Source organism: Sus scrofa, chromosome 3 (assembly GCF_000003025.6).
Source record: "Sus scrofa isolate TJ Tabasco breed Duroc chromosome 3, Sscrofa11.1, whole genome shotgun sequence".
Taxonomy (NCBI): Eukaryota; Metazoa; Chordata; class Mammalia; order Artiodactyla; family Suidae; genus Sus; species Sus scrofa.
In genome coordinates, this window is record NC_010445.4 from 19,217,563 (window position 1) to 19,231,186 (window position 13,624).

Sequence of the window (13,624 nt, forward strand, 5' to 3'; positions counted from 1 at the left end):
GGGCCTCTCCCAGCCTGAGGCGGGCTCCCTCCTCCTGGCTCCAGGGAGCACAAGCTGGGAAAGGCCAGCTCCAGCCCAAAGATGAATTTTGGTTTGGACTGTAGGGTGATTTCAAAAGAATTTAAAGTAGCTATTGGAGTTCCCATCTTGGCACAGCAGAAACAAATCCGACTAGGAACCATGAGGTTGCGGGTTCGATCCCTCGCCTTGCTCAGGGGGTTAAGGATCCGGTGTTGCCATGAGCTGTGGTGTGGGTCGCAGATGCAGCTCGGATCCTGCGTTGCTGTGGCTGTGGCATAGGCCAGCAGCTGTAGCTCCAATGGGACCCCTAGCCTGGGAACTTCCATATGCCATAAGTGTGGCCCTAAAAAGCAAATCAAATTAAATTAAATTAAACAAAAAGAAAGTAGCTACGGACATGTGCAAACAGAACAACTCATCTCAAAATCCGGATTCCCAGCTTCTTGGGCATGTTCAGGAGATCCAGTAACACTGGCTGGTACTGCTCTGTAGTGGCCATTAGTTAAAGGCGAAAAATGACCCACTTTTACCTGGGCCATGTGCTTGCCAGTCTGCCACACTCCCCACCAGGCCCTAGTGTCTCTCTAATAACATTGAAGCTGAGGATCGGTTCCCATTTATCATCTCGTTTGTATTATTGTTTCCCTTTTAGCAGATTAGAAAGTAGAACAATTCTTGCCCCCCTTTTCTATCATAAGAGGGGAAACCAGGATAGGCTGAGGGGGTCCTCTCCCTCCTCACTCACTGAGTTCCCTGCTGAGTCCCTGGGGCTTCTGTTTGAAATCCTGGGCACTCTGGGTTTAGCTTTATCAAGGCCTTCATCCCTCAGTATCAATATTTCTACTTTTACTTGTCTGCTAGTTTTTATTTTACTTTATTTTACTGGCCGCCACGTGCAGTGGCTTCATGTGGGATCTCATTCCCCTGACCAGGGATTGAACCAGGGCCTCATCCATGAAAGTGCTGAATCCTAACCCCTAGACCACCAGGGAACTCCCAGGTCTGCTGGCTTTTAGATGAGGAGTACCTCCAAGGCATAGGCTGTCTTTACATCAGTGTCCTCAGAATCAGTCACAAAGCCTGATAGCACCTAGGATGTGCTCAGTAATTGATGTTGATTGAAGGAATAACTACAAAGGAATACATGAAAAACAGCTCAGAGAAGAAAGCAAGGACGCAAGGGTGAGGGCTTGGGTGTGGGTAAGGGTGTGAGGGTAGGAAGGAGGGGAGGGGTTCTGAAACCAGAGAGACCAAAGGGCACAGAGCTTTAAGAGCCTGGCTGTTAAGAGTGGGGTCCACACCCCAGGAGCACTGGGCCGCCTGGAGCTCGTTAGACACGCAGAACCGTGGGCCCCGTCCTAGACCTGCTACATTAGAACCTGCACTTTATCCAGATTCCAGGTGAGTCACTGCGGATCATAGTTTGAGAAACGCTGACTAAGTGAATGGTCCTGGAGTCTGACTTCAAGGGTTCAAATCCTCACTCTGACGCTTACTGGCTGTGTGACTTGAGCCATATTGCCTAACCTCTCTGTGTTCCAGTTCCCTCCAAGGGTGACTGGATTTGCACTTCCCAAACCTTCAGTGGAGGCTCTGCTCCTGGTGGCTCTGATGATGCCAGGGGAGATCCCCCAAGGGGCCCTTGCTACACCCAGGTACCCATTCTGCAGCTTCAGGAATTGGGCTCTTAGATGGTGCTAAGTGCGTCCATCAGCCAAATGCCCAGCGAGGAACTGGAGTCAGTCACTTACGCCATCAGCCGTCCAGTAATTCCAAACCTTGACCTTGGATAGACCAAAGTCACGCAGCTGCCTCGTGTTGCGGATAATGAAAAAGAGCTGGAGCGGCGGGTTGAAGGGGCACATCCACAAGGAAGGGTCTTTCTTGCTCTGAAACATCAGCAAGAGAAGGAGGTGGTTAGCACATCTCTGCCTCATCCCAAAGTAAACAGGCGGTGACTATGGCAACCAGGGGAGGGTGAGAGCAGGGAGCCAGCCGCCGTCTCTACCTCTTCCAGGGTGGGGTTTCAGGACTCACCCCATCGGGACCGTACTTTGGGGTCAGGGCTACTGACCCTCATCCCCAGCACAAAGCTGTCACACGAACCCCTCTGCTCTGCCATCCAGACGGAACTTAAAATGCAGCGGGCTTTATTTTCATCATCTTAATCGGCTTTGTGGGGCGAGAGACTGTGGGGTGGGGGGGAAGGATGGGAAAAGAGCCACGACTTGAGCCATTTGATTAACCTGGCAAACAGAGTCTTTGATTTTCTTTTGTAAAACCCTGTAGAATTTGAAAAATTTAAAAATAGCAAAGAAAGAAACTGGCTCGGGTGTTTGCTGGGACAGGGCCATGGCACCGAGCCTTGGGATTTATTCTGTTCCCTTTCAGGGTTTCCAAGCCCCGGGACCCCTGTGTGCATTTCCGCCTGCCAGCGAGGCTGCCAAGGCCACTCTCAAGGCCAAAGAGGCAGAAGAGCAGGGAAGCTGCGCTGTCGTTTGCATTTGCACCAACAAAATTTCATATCACGAGTGCTTTGGATGCAGATGGAGAAAGCAAGATTGGGGGCGGTGGTGGGGGGGGGGGCCTCTTCTCAGCTCCGGTCACCTCCTCTCCTGTCTGTTTTGTCTGCTGTCTGTCTGGACAAAACTCAGCTACTCCCAAGCATCTGCATGCTGGCTCAGCCTCTGTGCCTTGGCCCGGGTTGGACCCCTGCACGCACTGTTCTCCTGCCCTTCTCACCCTGGGAAGTGCAGCTCAAATGTGCTGAGGTCCTCCCTGTCACCTTGTCCCTTGACACAACCACTGCTTCCTCCGGTACCCATGGCCCCTTGCAGTTATCAAGTCCTTGCCTGAGGTTCTCACTTATTCAGTGGCCCACAATGACTTGTTTTCATGTCCGTGTTCTCCCCCGCCCCCAGTCAATACAGACACACACACACACACACACAACCACGCTCAGCTGGGAACTCTTCTGAGTCATTCCAGCACCCTGAGCCTTCCAGAATCCCTGGCCCATGATACATCTTTTGAATCAATGTTTTGAAAAAATAGTTGAATAAAGCAATGTATAGACAAGTGAAATGTACCTCCTAACAGCGGTACTCTCACGAAAACTTTGGAGAAGAGACTTAAACTGATCTGGCAGGCAGAGCTGTTTTGTTTAGCTCATGAAGTGTTATTTTTTTTTTTTTTAAGGCAAATTCGTTGCCAACGCTTAAAGACAGAAGACGTCCCCTCCCCCTCGGAGCTAGATGTCTGGCTTGTCTGTAGATTTAGAAGACAGGGTAACATAGGGTCGCTGACGGCTGCTTGCCGGAGCTGAGTGCGCTGCTTTGGTGATCAGGGCGGGTGCTCTTGATGCCCCAGTCTCCACCGCTCCCTACTGTTTTCCACTCACAACACCTCCCTGGTTATGCCGCTGCCTGGCGGCTGTAGGCATTTGAGTTTAGGGTCTCTGCTTAGGAGCTGAAGGGTCATAAGTCCCATCCATCCGCCAATAAGCAACCTGCATCTCTGACACTGGCTGCAATTCCCCTCTTAATGTAAAAGGAGCATTGCCTGGTATCTGAGAATGGCTCCATGGGCTCCCATCCCCAGGACCGTGCCTGCTACTTGACGGCACGGGGAAGGAGGACACTGGGCTGCCTCTGGGGTTCCGCCGGCCCCCAGGGGACACGAGGCACAGGCTCCAGCTGCGGGGAGGACAGAGGTGGCTTGTCCCAGTGACAATGGTGCCTTTCAGGAGGGAGGAGGCTGCTTTGTTAAGGGGGAGAGATGAGTTCAAGGGGTTCGGACTTATTTTGGCAGGTTTCTCGAGCTCGGCAAGAACTTTTAGTGCTCAGGGCAGCTGCGAGGGGTCAAGGGAGCACGTTGCCGAACCCAGCGGGGGAGTCTCCTTCCTTCTCCGAGTTGGGACCTAAAATGGGTCGCTGTGGCTGCTTGACAAAGGCAGAGACTGAAGGCAGACCCTTAGACGCGGGCGAGGGGAGTGTAACTGATGCCACAGCACATTTCTGTCTGCGGGGGAGGGGGGATAACGGGGGAGCTCACTGGGAAACGTGGTCGTCAATGACAAAACGTTAACCTGCAGGTGATGCTGGGCTTTCCTAGCAACCAAGCCTCCTACTGTTTCCTTTCCACAGACAGAGCCCCCGGGAGGAAGGCGGACAGGAAGCTGCCGAGGGCTGATCCGAGGTGCACTGGGCAAACCTCCAGGTGCCAGGCCCTCTGGCCGCGCGTCTGCTGCACCTGCCCATTGAAGGTGGCGATAAAGAGGGCAGGACAAGAATCAGAGCACCTGGCACTGCCACCATGATCCCTCTGGATTCTCTCTAAGCCCTGCGGGGTGAGAACTGTGTCACCCATGTCACTGAAGGAAGAAAAGTCCAGCAAAGGTGTGGTTTGCCCAAGAGGTGGAGTGAGGATTTAAGCCTGGGCTTTTCATTCCTTCATTCCTTCATTCATTCTTCATTTGGATTCCCCAGAAGCAGACCCTGAGGCAAGGATTTGAGTATAAGGTGTTGATTTAGGCAGCTAGAGACACACCCTTCGGGGCATGCAGTATGGAGAAGCGAGAAGGGGGAAAGGCCTTCTACAAAGAGCGTGTTACCAAGCTAGAGCGCCTGCGAGCTCCACTCCGTGCCCTCAGGCAACCTGGGAGCCAGTGCGGGACACCTCCAAGTGATTCCACTTGCAGGATGAGGGGGCTGGGGTAGTCATACCCCAGTTCCCATCACCGTGGGTTCAGGGCTGCTCCTGGGGGCCAGTTTGGGTCTGCTGCAGGGGAGGCAAAGTGGGCCCCAGAGGCCATAAAAAAAAATCCTCCAGGGGAGTCCCCTGATGGGTCTAGTGGTTAGGATAAGGTGCTTGAACCGCTGTGGCCAGGGTTCGACCCCTGGTCTGGAAACAGATCCCACATCAAGCTGCTACATGCCACAGTCAAAAAAAAAAAAAAACAAAAAAAACCCAAAAAAAACTGGTGCTGGCCATGGGCAGTGCAGTCAGCCTGGACCACTGTGGGAAGGGCAGCGCAAGTCAGCCTGGACCACTGTGGGAAGCCTGGACTGGGGGAGGCGTTAAGGCCATCTATCACTCGCTCGCTCAACAAATACTGAGCGCCTCCTGTGGGGCAGATGCTTCGCTGGATGCTGGTGTGGGCAGGGAGCCTGGCTTACCAGGTCCTGGCTCTGCGCTGGTAGGGAAGGCAAAGAAGTAACATTGCCAAGAAAAGAAAAAAAAAAAGAAAAAATCAAGCACGGGGATAAATCCGATGAAGAAAATATGAGAGAATTATTAATGGCCACAGAAAGGACCATTTCAGAAGGGATGGTCACAGGCCTTTCTCGGGGGGGGGGGTTGTTTGGCTTTTTAGGGCCACACCCACGGCATATGGAGGTTCCCAGGCTAGGGGTTGAATCAGAGCTGCAGGTGCCGGCCTGCACCACCGCCACAGCAATGCTCAGAATTGACCCCTAGCTTGCGAACCTCCATATGTGGCGGGTGTGACCCTAAAAAGACAAAAGACAAAAATCAAATCAAATCAAATCAAATCGCCACTCAAGTGTGCAAGTCAGTGGCTTTTTAGTGTATTCCCAAGGCTGCGCAACCATCTCCACTTTTTCCAGACGATTCTTCATCAGCCCCAAAGAAAACCTGTATACCCTTTCGGGCTCACTCCCTATTCCCACCTTCCCCCAGCCCCTGGCAACCACTTGTCCATGTTCTGTCTCTATGGATTCACCTATTCTGGACATTTTTTCTGAGCGCTTCCTACCTAGATGGTCATAAATATGTGGTCTTTCGGGTCTGACTTCCATCATTCGGCATAGTGCTTTCAGGTTTGTCCATGTCGTACCATGTGTCAGTACTTCGCTCCTTTTTATGGCTTTATCTCCTTTTACCACAGACGTGGCTCGGATCTGGTGTGGCTGTGGCTGTGGTGTAGGCCAGTGGCTACAGCTCCCATTTGATCCCTAGCCGGGGAACCTCCATATGCCGCAGGTGCGACCCTAAGAAGACCAAAAAAAAATTTTTTTTGTTTCATGATATTCCTTGTAATCCTTTCTATTTCTGTAAGTTTGGTAGTAGTGCCTCCTTTTTCATTCCTGATTTTAGTAATTTGAATAGTTTCCTTTTTTTTTTTTTTTTTTTTTTTCTTGCTTGGTCTAGCTGAAGGTTTGTTCATTTTGTTGATTCTTTCAAAAAACAACTTTTGGCTTTGTCGATTTTTCTCTAGCATTCCTTTCTTCCCTGTACATTGTTTTCCTTACAGTTACCTATTGGTCTATAAATATTTCCCAAAGATGTTCAAAAATGTATTGTATACTTTTATGTGCTGGGTATATAGTGTGAATAGGACAGGCAAGAACTTACACGGTGATGGGAGATGTTTTTGTGTGTATGTCTTTTGTCTTTTTAGGGCCGCACTCACAGCATGTGGAGGTTCCCAGGCTAGGGGTCAAATCGGAGCTACAGCTGTCGGCCTACACCAGAGCCACAGAAACGCCAGATCCAACCTGAGTCTGCAACCTACACCACGGCTCATGGCAACGCCAGATCCTCAACCCACTGAGGGAGGCCAGGGATCGAACCCTCAACCTCATGGTTCTTAGTCGGATTTGTTTCTGCTGTGCCACGACAGGAACTCCCTATAATTTCTTAGGAGTGAAAGATGCTTTGAGGAAAATGAAAAAGGCTGATGTCATAGAGGCTGGCGGGGGAGGGAACAGGACGCCTCCAGACTGGAAAGTCAGGGAGGGTCTGGCTAAGAAAGTGCTATCTGGGCTGAAATCTGACTGAGGAGAAAGGAAGTAGCCACATGAACATCTGGAAAAGGGATGTTCTGGGCAGAGGGGGCAGCAATGGCCAATCCCAGAGGTGCGAATGAGCTTGGCAGGTCAGAGGAGCAGAAGGGAGCCCTGTGGCTGCTGGAGCCCACGTGTGAAGCAGGCAGAGAGGGGGCTGCAGGCCTGTTCCCAGGCAGCCTCTCAGGCCATGGAGAGGCATCTGATTCTCCCCAGAAAGTCATGGCAGGGGCTTTAAGCAGCGGAGGGCTGCAAGCTGATCCCTTTGGAAAAGTGGGAAACGGGGTGGATGGGGCAAGAGGAAAGGAATGAGACAGGAGGCTGTTTAATGGTTCCAGGGAGAGGAACCAGCTGATCGGACCTGGGAGGAACCCATGGAAATGGGAGGAACCAATGGACATGGATCTAGGCTCCATGTTGGAGGAGGAATCAATAGGACTTGCTGGTGTGCTGGGAATGGGGTGGGGGGAATCAAGGAAGACTCGTAAGGGGTGGGCTTGGCAGCTAAGCAGGTGGGGCTGCGGTTTACGGAGCAAAGGATCACTGCAGGAGGAAGAGCTGTGCGCCTGGGTGGGGGATCCACACTCGGGTTGCAGGTTTCAAGTCTGAGATGCCAAGCGGAAGCTGACATTCCAGTCAGGACCTCAAAGAAGCAGGCAGGGTTGGGCACGCCCGTCGTGGATCAGCGGAAACACATCTGACTAGCATCCGTGAGGATGCAGGTTCGATCCCTGGCCCCGCTCCACTCCCTGGGTTAAAGATCCCACGTTGCTGTGGCTGTGGTGTAGGCCAGCAGCTACAGCTCTGATTCAACCCCTAGCCTGGGAACCTCCATATGCTGCAGGTGCAGCCCTAAAAAGACCAAAAACAACCCCCCCCCAAAAAAAAACAAAAAAGAAGGAGAAGCGGGCAGAGGTGGGTGTATAAATCTGGAGCCATCTGGAAGTCACGGGCCTGGAGGAGGCTGATGAGAGAGATGGGGTGAGCAGGGCAGGGAGGAGGGTTTGCACCAAACCTGAGCTACTCACCCAGTCCCCCGCCCGCCCGCTGCCAATTCGCCTCCACTGAAGCAACTGCTCTTTCGAACCCAGGCTCTGTTTCAAATACCTTCTGTTCAGCTTTCAGAACAACTCCACACCACAGCAGTGTGGCCTGGGCCAAGTCACTCATCCGCTCTGAGACTTGGTTTTCTCCTTTATCAAATGCGGAGAGTAATCCGGAGATTCAAGTGAGGATTCAGTCAGGGATGTCTGAGGTCCTGGCTGGCACACTGTGGGTCTTTAATAAACCCCAGTGAAATTAGATGGCTCAGAGTTCCCGTCATGGCTCAGGGCCAATGAATCTGACTAGCATCCATGAGGACGCAAGTTTGATCCCTGGCCTTGCTCAGCGGGTTAAGGATCCAGCGCTGCCGTGAGCTGTGGTATAAGTCGAAGATGCGGCTTGGATCTGGCATTGCTGTGGCTGTGGCATAGGCCAGTGGCTACTGCGCTGATTCAACCCCTAGCCTGGGAACTTCCATATGCTGCAGGTGCAGCCCTAAAAAGACCAAAAAAAACAAACAAACAAAAACAAAAACAAAAACCATTGGATGATTCTGAGAGGGAGTGTGTTCTGGTGGCTCAGCCTGGCACAGAGGACAGCCATCAGGGAGACTCCAGGCCAAGGCGGCAAGGGGAATCCAGTCCACCCACAGCTGGACCCAGAGATCCCGCAGCCCATGGTGAGACAGGTGCCTCATGTCCCAACTTCGGGGCTCCCAATTTTTTTTTTTTTTTTTAGGGCCGCACCTACAGCATATGGAAGTTCCCAGGCCAGGGTCAAATCGGAGCGACAGCTGCCACCTATGCCACAGCCACAGCAACATCAAATCCAAGCCTATACCGCAGCTTGTAGCAACAGCAGATCCTTAACCCGCTGAGCGAGGCCAGAGATTAAGCCTGAATCCTCACAGAGACAACGTCAGGTCCTTAACTTGCTGAGCCGCAGCGGGAACTCCAGGGCCCAAAAGTTTTAAAGGAGACCCACCAAAACCCTGGGCCAAGGTCCTCCACTGCTATCACACAGCAAAGCTTATCGGCCCCCACTGAACAGAGCAGAGAGGAGAGGAATCATCAGAGTTGGTCCCCAACAAATCCAATGATGCTTTTTATCGCCTGGGTATGCTCTGTTCTGTACAGCAGGCTTCCAAAATGCCATTGCTTTGTGCACAAGCGGGGACGGGAGAGGGCTGGTGAGGGCCAGGCCAAGCCCCAGCAGCATGCGGGGGAGCCTACAGACCGAGGCAGGAAGCAGAACAGGGAATGCAAGGCCAGAGCATCCAAGTGGCCGTGACCTACAGGACCTGTTTCTTTCAAGGTCACAAAGCGGCTGACCTTCAAGCAGGCTCAGACACCACCCAGCCCAACCCTGTGGACGGGATCCTGGCTATGTAGACTCTCTCCTGCCTTTCTTTCAGCAACAACTGTGAATTCTGGGCGAATTCTCTCCCTGCCCCTCTGGGCCATCTTGGTGGAACTGACATCGAAGTGCCTGGCCCTCCTAGCCAAGTTGGTCCATCAGTCTTCCTGTCCCGGGACTGGCTATCTCTAACAGAGGGACACAATGACAAAAAAACTAACTGAGCAATCGACAGACAGACACAGCACCCCCACCCCCCAAAGAGGAGACCAAGTCCACGGTGTTCCTCGTGCATCCTGAGATGCTACCCAGAACCCCAACGTGCCCACGGGGCGGGACCTGGCCTCTGCTGCCCTGGGTGACAGCGAATACGCAGCTACTCAAAAGACTTGCAACAAATTTCTTTTCTAAAACTTACTGAAGCAAGCCAGACTCAGTTTGTTTTGCTGGCGAGATAAGAATCCTACAGATGAGCCAGGCCCTCTACTCCCATTCTACGGGGGCAGAAAAAAAATGGCTCTCAGAGAAGACAGGCAAGTGGCCCACGGACAAGACCAGAACCTGGATCCCTAGAATCAGGGATTCTGAAGACACCCCCCCCTTTCTTGCTTCGTCTTATTATTATTTAATTATTTATTTTTGACCATGTCCATGGCATGCTGAAGTTCTAGGGCCAGGGACTGAACCTGCTCCACAGCAGTGACCCAAGCCACAGCAATGACAGCACTGCATCCTTAACCAGCTCTGCCACCAGGGAACTCCCGTTTCTTTTTCTTTTTTTGTCTTTTTTTTCAGGGCCACATGTACGGCATATGGATGTTCCCAGGCTAGGGGTCTAATCAGAGCTATAGCTGCCGGCCGATGCCACAGCCACACCAGATCTGAGCTGCATCTGCGACCTACACCACAGCTCATAGCAACGCCGGATCCTTAACCCACTGAGCGAGGCCAGGGATCGAACCCACAACCTCATGTTTCCTAGTCGGATTCGGGATTTGTTTCCACTGTGCGCACGACAAGAACTCCCCGGCTTCTTTTTGTTTAAATGGGAATAACTTCATAGTGGTATTACGACAATGACGAATACCAGTGAAAACAATAATAGCTGATGTTTGGAGACCTTTAAAAGAGTGAGGCATGGTGTTAGCTCTTTTTTTTTTTTTTTAGAGCCACACTGGTGGTGTCTGGAAGTTCCCAGGCTAGGGGTCAAATCAGAGCTGCAGCAGCTGGCCTACACTACAGCCACAGCAACACTGGATCCAAGCCACATCTGGGACCTACACCATGGCTTGCAACAATGCCAGATCTTTAACCCACTGAGCGAGGCCAGGGATCGAACCCACATCCTCATGGAGACTACATCGGGTCCTTAACCTGCTGAGCCACAGTGGGAACTCCATGGTGCAAGATCTGTGTTTACGTGTGATCCTTACAACAGCGTGTTGAGGTAAGCCCTACTGTGAATCCCATTTTATAGATGAGAAAACCAAAGGCGCTGTTAGGTGCGCTGTCCATGGTCATGAAGCCGTCAGGAGTTAAGCTTTGAACCCAGGCCTTTCTGCTTCTGGAGCCTGTGCCATGTCAGGTTTAAATAAGAGTATACACATCACGCACTTAGCACCAGGCCTGGCACAAGGCAAGAACTGAACAGGTGGCAACTATTTTCATTTTCAATACTTAAAGAAAAATTCCGACTTTGTTCTCTGGAATAGAAAATACATGGACACGGTAGGAAATGTAAAAGATCCCCAAAAGCACCCAAGGGAAAGTCTTCCCAATGCCTTTGTCCCTTGTCCAGCCAGCTCTGTGGCCCAGAGGCCAGCTCTGTGGCCCAGAGGCCAGCTCTGTGCCCTGTTTCCCAGGCCCCTCCCAGAGATCACTGACTGTGGCAGCTTAGATCATAGTCTCCTGTGTCTGACTTGCAAGCGGGAAAGCAGAGAAAATGCCAGTGCTTTTCCCTTTTTTAATGGTTAGCTATTTAAAAGAAAGCGATGGTCCACGTTTGTTGGGGACACACGCCATGCTCCAGGGAAGCAGGGCCTGGAGGAGGTACCTGGGCCCTGGGCCAGGCTGCAGGGTTTGCCCTTGGCCCTAGCACCCCTTTCCAGCAGTGTGACCTTGACCAAGTCAATGCCCTTGTCCAAGCCTTAGTTGCTTCATCTACAGAACGAGGGTATTGCCCTCAGTGACCCCCAAGGTCCCATGTTGGGTGGTGAGCATGGTAACCTGCAAGGTGGATTAAGGGGGTGAACTGGCTCCTCTTTGTGTCTTCCCCCCCCCCCAAGAATCCCCCACCGAGCAGAGATTTGGAAAAGGGCTCAGGGCAGGGGTACAGTCTAGAGATCCCCACCCGCACTGTTCCCTCAGGCTCCTCCCTCCTCTGGCCAAATGAATGGCCGTGGACCATTACATCATCCTGGCCCTCCCTGCATCTGCACTCTTTCCGAAGACTTATGGTGGGCAGAAAAAAATGCATCAAAACACGAGGCCAAGGAGTTCACGTTGTGGCTCAGCGGAAACAAATCCAACTAGGAACCATGAGGTTTCAGGTTCAATCCCTGGCCTCGATCAGTGGGTTAAGGATCCAGCGTTGCTGTGAGCTGTGGTGTAGGTCGAAGATGTGGTTTGGATCTGGCCTTGCTGTGGCTGTGGTGTAGGCCGGCAGAAACAGCTCTGATTTAACCCCTAGCCTGGGAAACTTCATATGTTGCAAGTGCAGCCCTAAAAAGACAAAAGACAAAAAACAAACAAACAAAAAAAACTCAAACATGAGTCCAAGGAGTTCCCATTGTGGCTCAATGGAAACGAATCAGACAAGGAACCATGAGGTTTCGGGTTTGATTCCTGGCCTTGCTCAGTGGATTAAGGATCTGGCATTGCTGTGAGCTGTGGTGTAGGTCGCAGACGTGGCTCAGATCTGACATTGCTATAGCTGTGGTGTAGGCTGGTGGCTACAGCTCCGATTCAACCCCTAGCCTGGGAACCTCCATATGCTGAGGGTGTGGCCCTAAAATTAAAAAACAAAACAAAACAAACAAACAAAAAACCCACAAGGTCAAATCATCAAAAAGTCTATAAACAATAAATGCTGGAGAGGGTGCAGAGAAAAGGGAACCCTCTTACACTGTTGGTGGGAATGTAAATTGATAGAACCACTATGGAAATCAGTACAAGGTTTCTCAAAAACTAAAAATAGAATTACCATACGATCCAGCAATCCCACTCGTGGGCACCTATCTGGAGAAAACTATAATTTGAAAAGATACATGCACCCCAATATTCAGTGCAGCACTATTTATAATAGCCAAGACATGGAAGCAACCTAAATGTCCATCGACAGATGAATGAATTACGAAGATGTGGTACTTCTATGCAATGGAATAGTACTCAGCCATAAAAAAGAATGAAATAATCCGTCATTTGCAGCAACATGGATGGACCTAGAAACTATCATACTAAGTGAAAGACAAACATCACATGATATCACTCACATGTGGAACCTTAAAAAAAGAATACAATTGAACTTATTTGCAGAGTGGAAACAGAAGCACAGACTTTGAAAAACTTACAGTTGCCAAAGGGGACAGGTGCAGGGGGGTGGGATGGATGGACTGGGGGTTTGGGACTGGCACATGCACACTGAGGTATAGGCAATGATGGGCCAACGGGAACCTGCCGTAGAGCACAAAGAATGCTACCCAATATTCTGTGATCATCTATATGGGAAGTAATCTGAAAGAGAATGGATGTGTGTATATGGATGACTGAGTCACTTTGCTGTGCAGCAAAAATTATCACCACCTTGTAAATCAACTATATGTCAACAAAACTTTTTTTTTTTTTTTTTTTTTTTGCTTTTTAGGGTGGCATATGGAACTTTCCAGGCTAGGCGTCGAATCGGAGCTGTAGCTGCCAGCCTACACCACAGCCACAGCAACGCCAGATCCAAGCCTCGTCCGTGACCTACACGGCAGCTCACCCAGATCCTTTAACCCACGGAGCGAGGCCAAGGATTGAACCTACGTCCTCATGGAGCTTAGTCAAATTCGTGCCCACTGAGCCACGATGGGAACTCCCAATAAAACTTTTTTTTTTAAATGAGAAAAAACAAAACAAACAAACAAAAAAACCCTGAAAAAAACATGTAGCCAAGCTTCATTCAAGGCTGCTCCACTTACAGCTAAGTTCCTATTGACCAGGTGGCCTGGGTCCCCGGGCGTGTTGGCGCTGCGGATGTCCACGTCGTGAGGTGACACGTAAAGCTTTGTGTTGCTCAGGTCAAAGAACTCAACTTCAGTGAGACCCACGCATGACGCGTTGCCCCAGTTGGAGAGGATTTCCACGGTCACGCAGACAACATCTTTGATCTCTTCTGCTTTCGGGCCCGATGTGTCCTT

At 51.1% G+C, this 13,624-nt stretch overlaps 1 protein-coding gene across 1 annotated transcript in view; it reads right to left on the bottom strand.

The window, feature by feature from the left end:
* Positions 1–13,624, bottom strand: part of KIAA0556 (KIAA0556 ortholog) — a 217,901-nt gene that overhangs the window by 67,196 nt on the left and 137,081 nt on the right. The window contains 2 exon segments of the mRNA XM_021086440.1: positions 1,773–1,910; positions 13,406–13,621. Coding sequence (XP_020942099.1) covers positions 1,773–1,910; positions 13,406–13,621 — 354 coding nt within the window.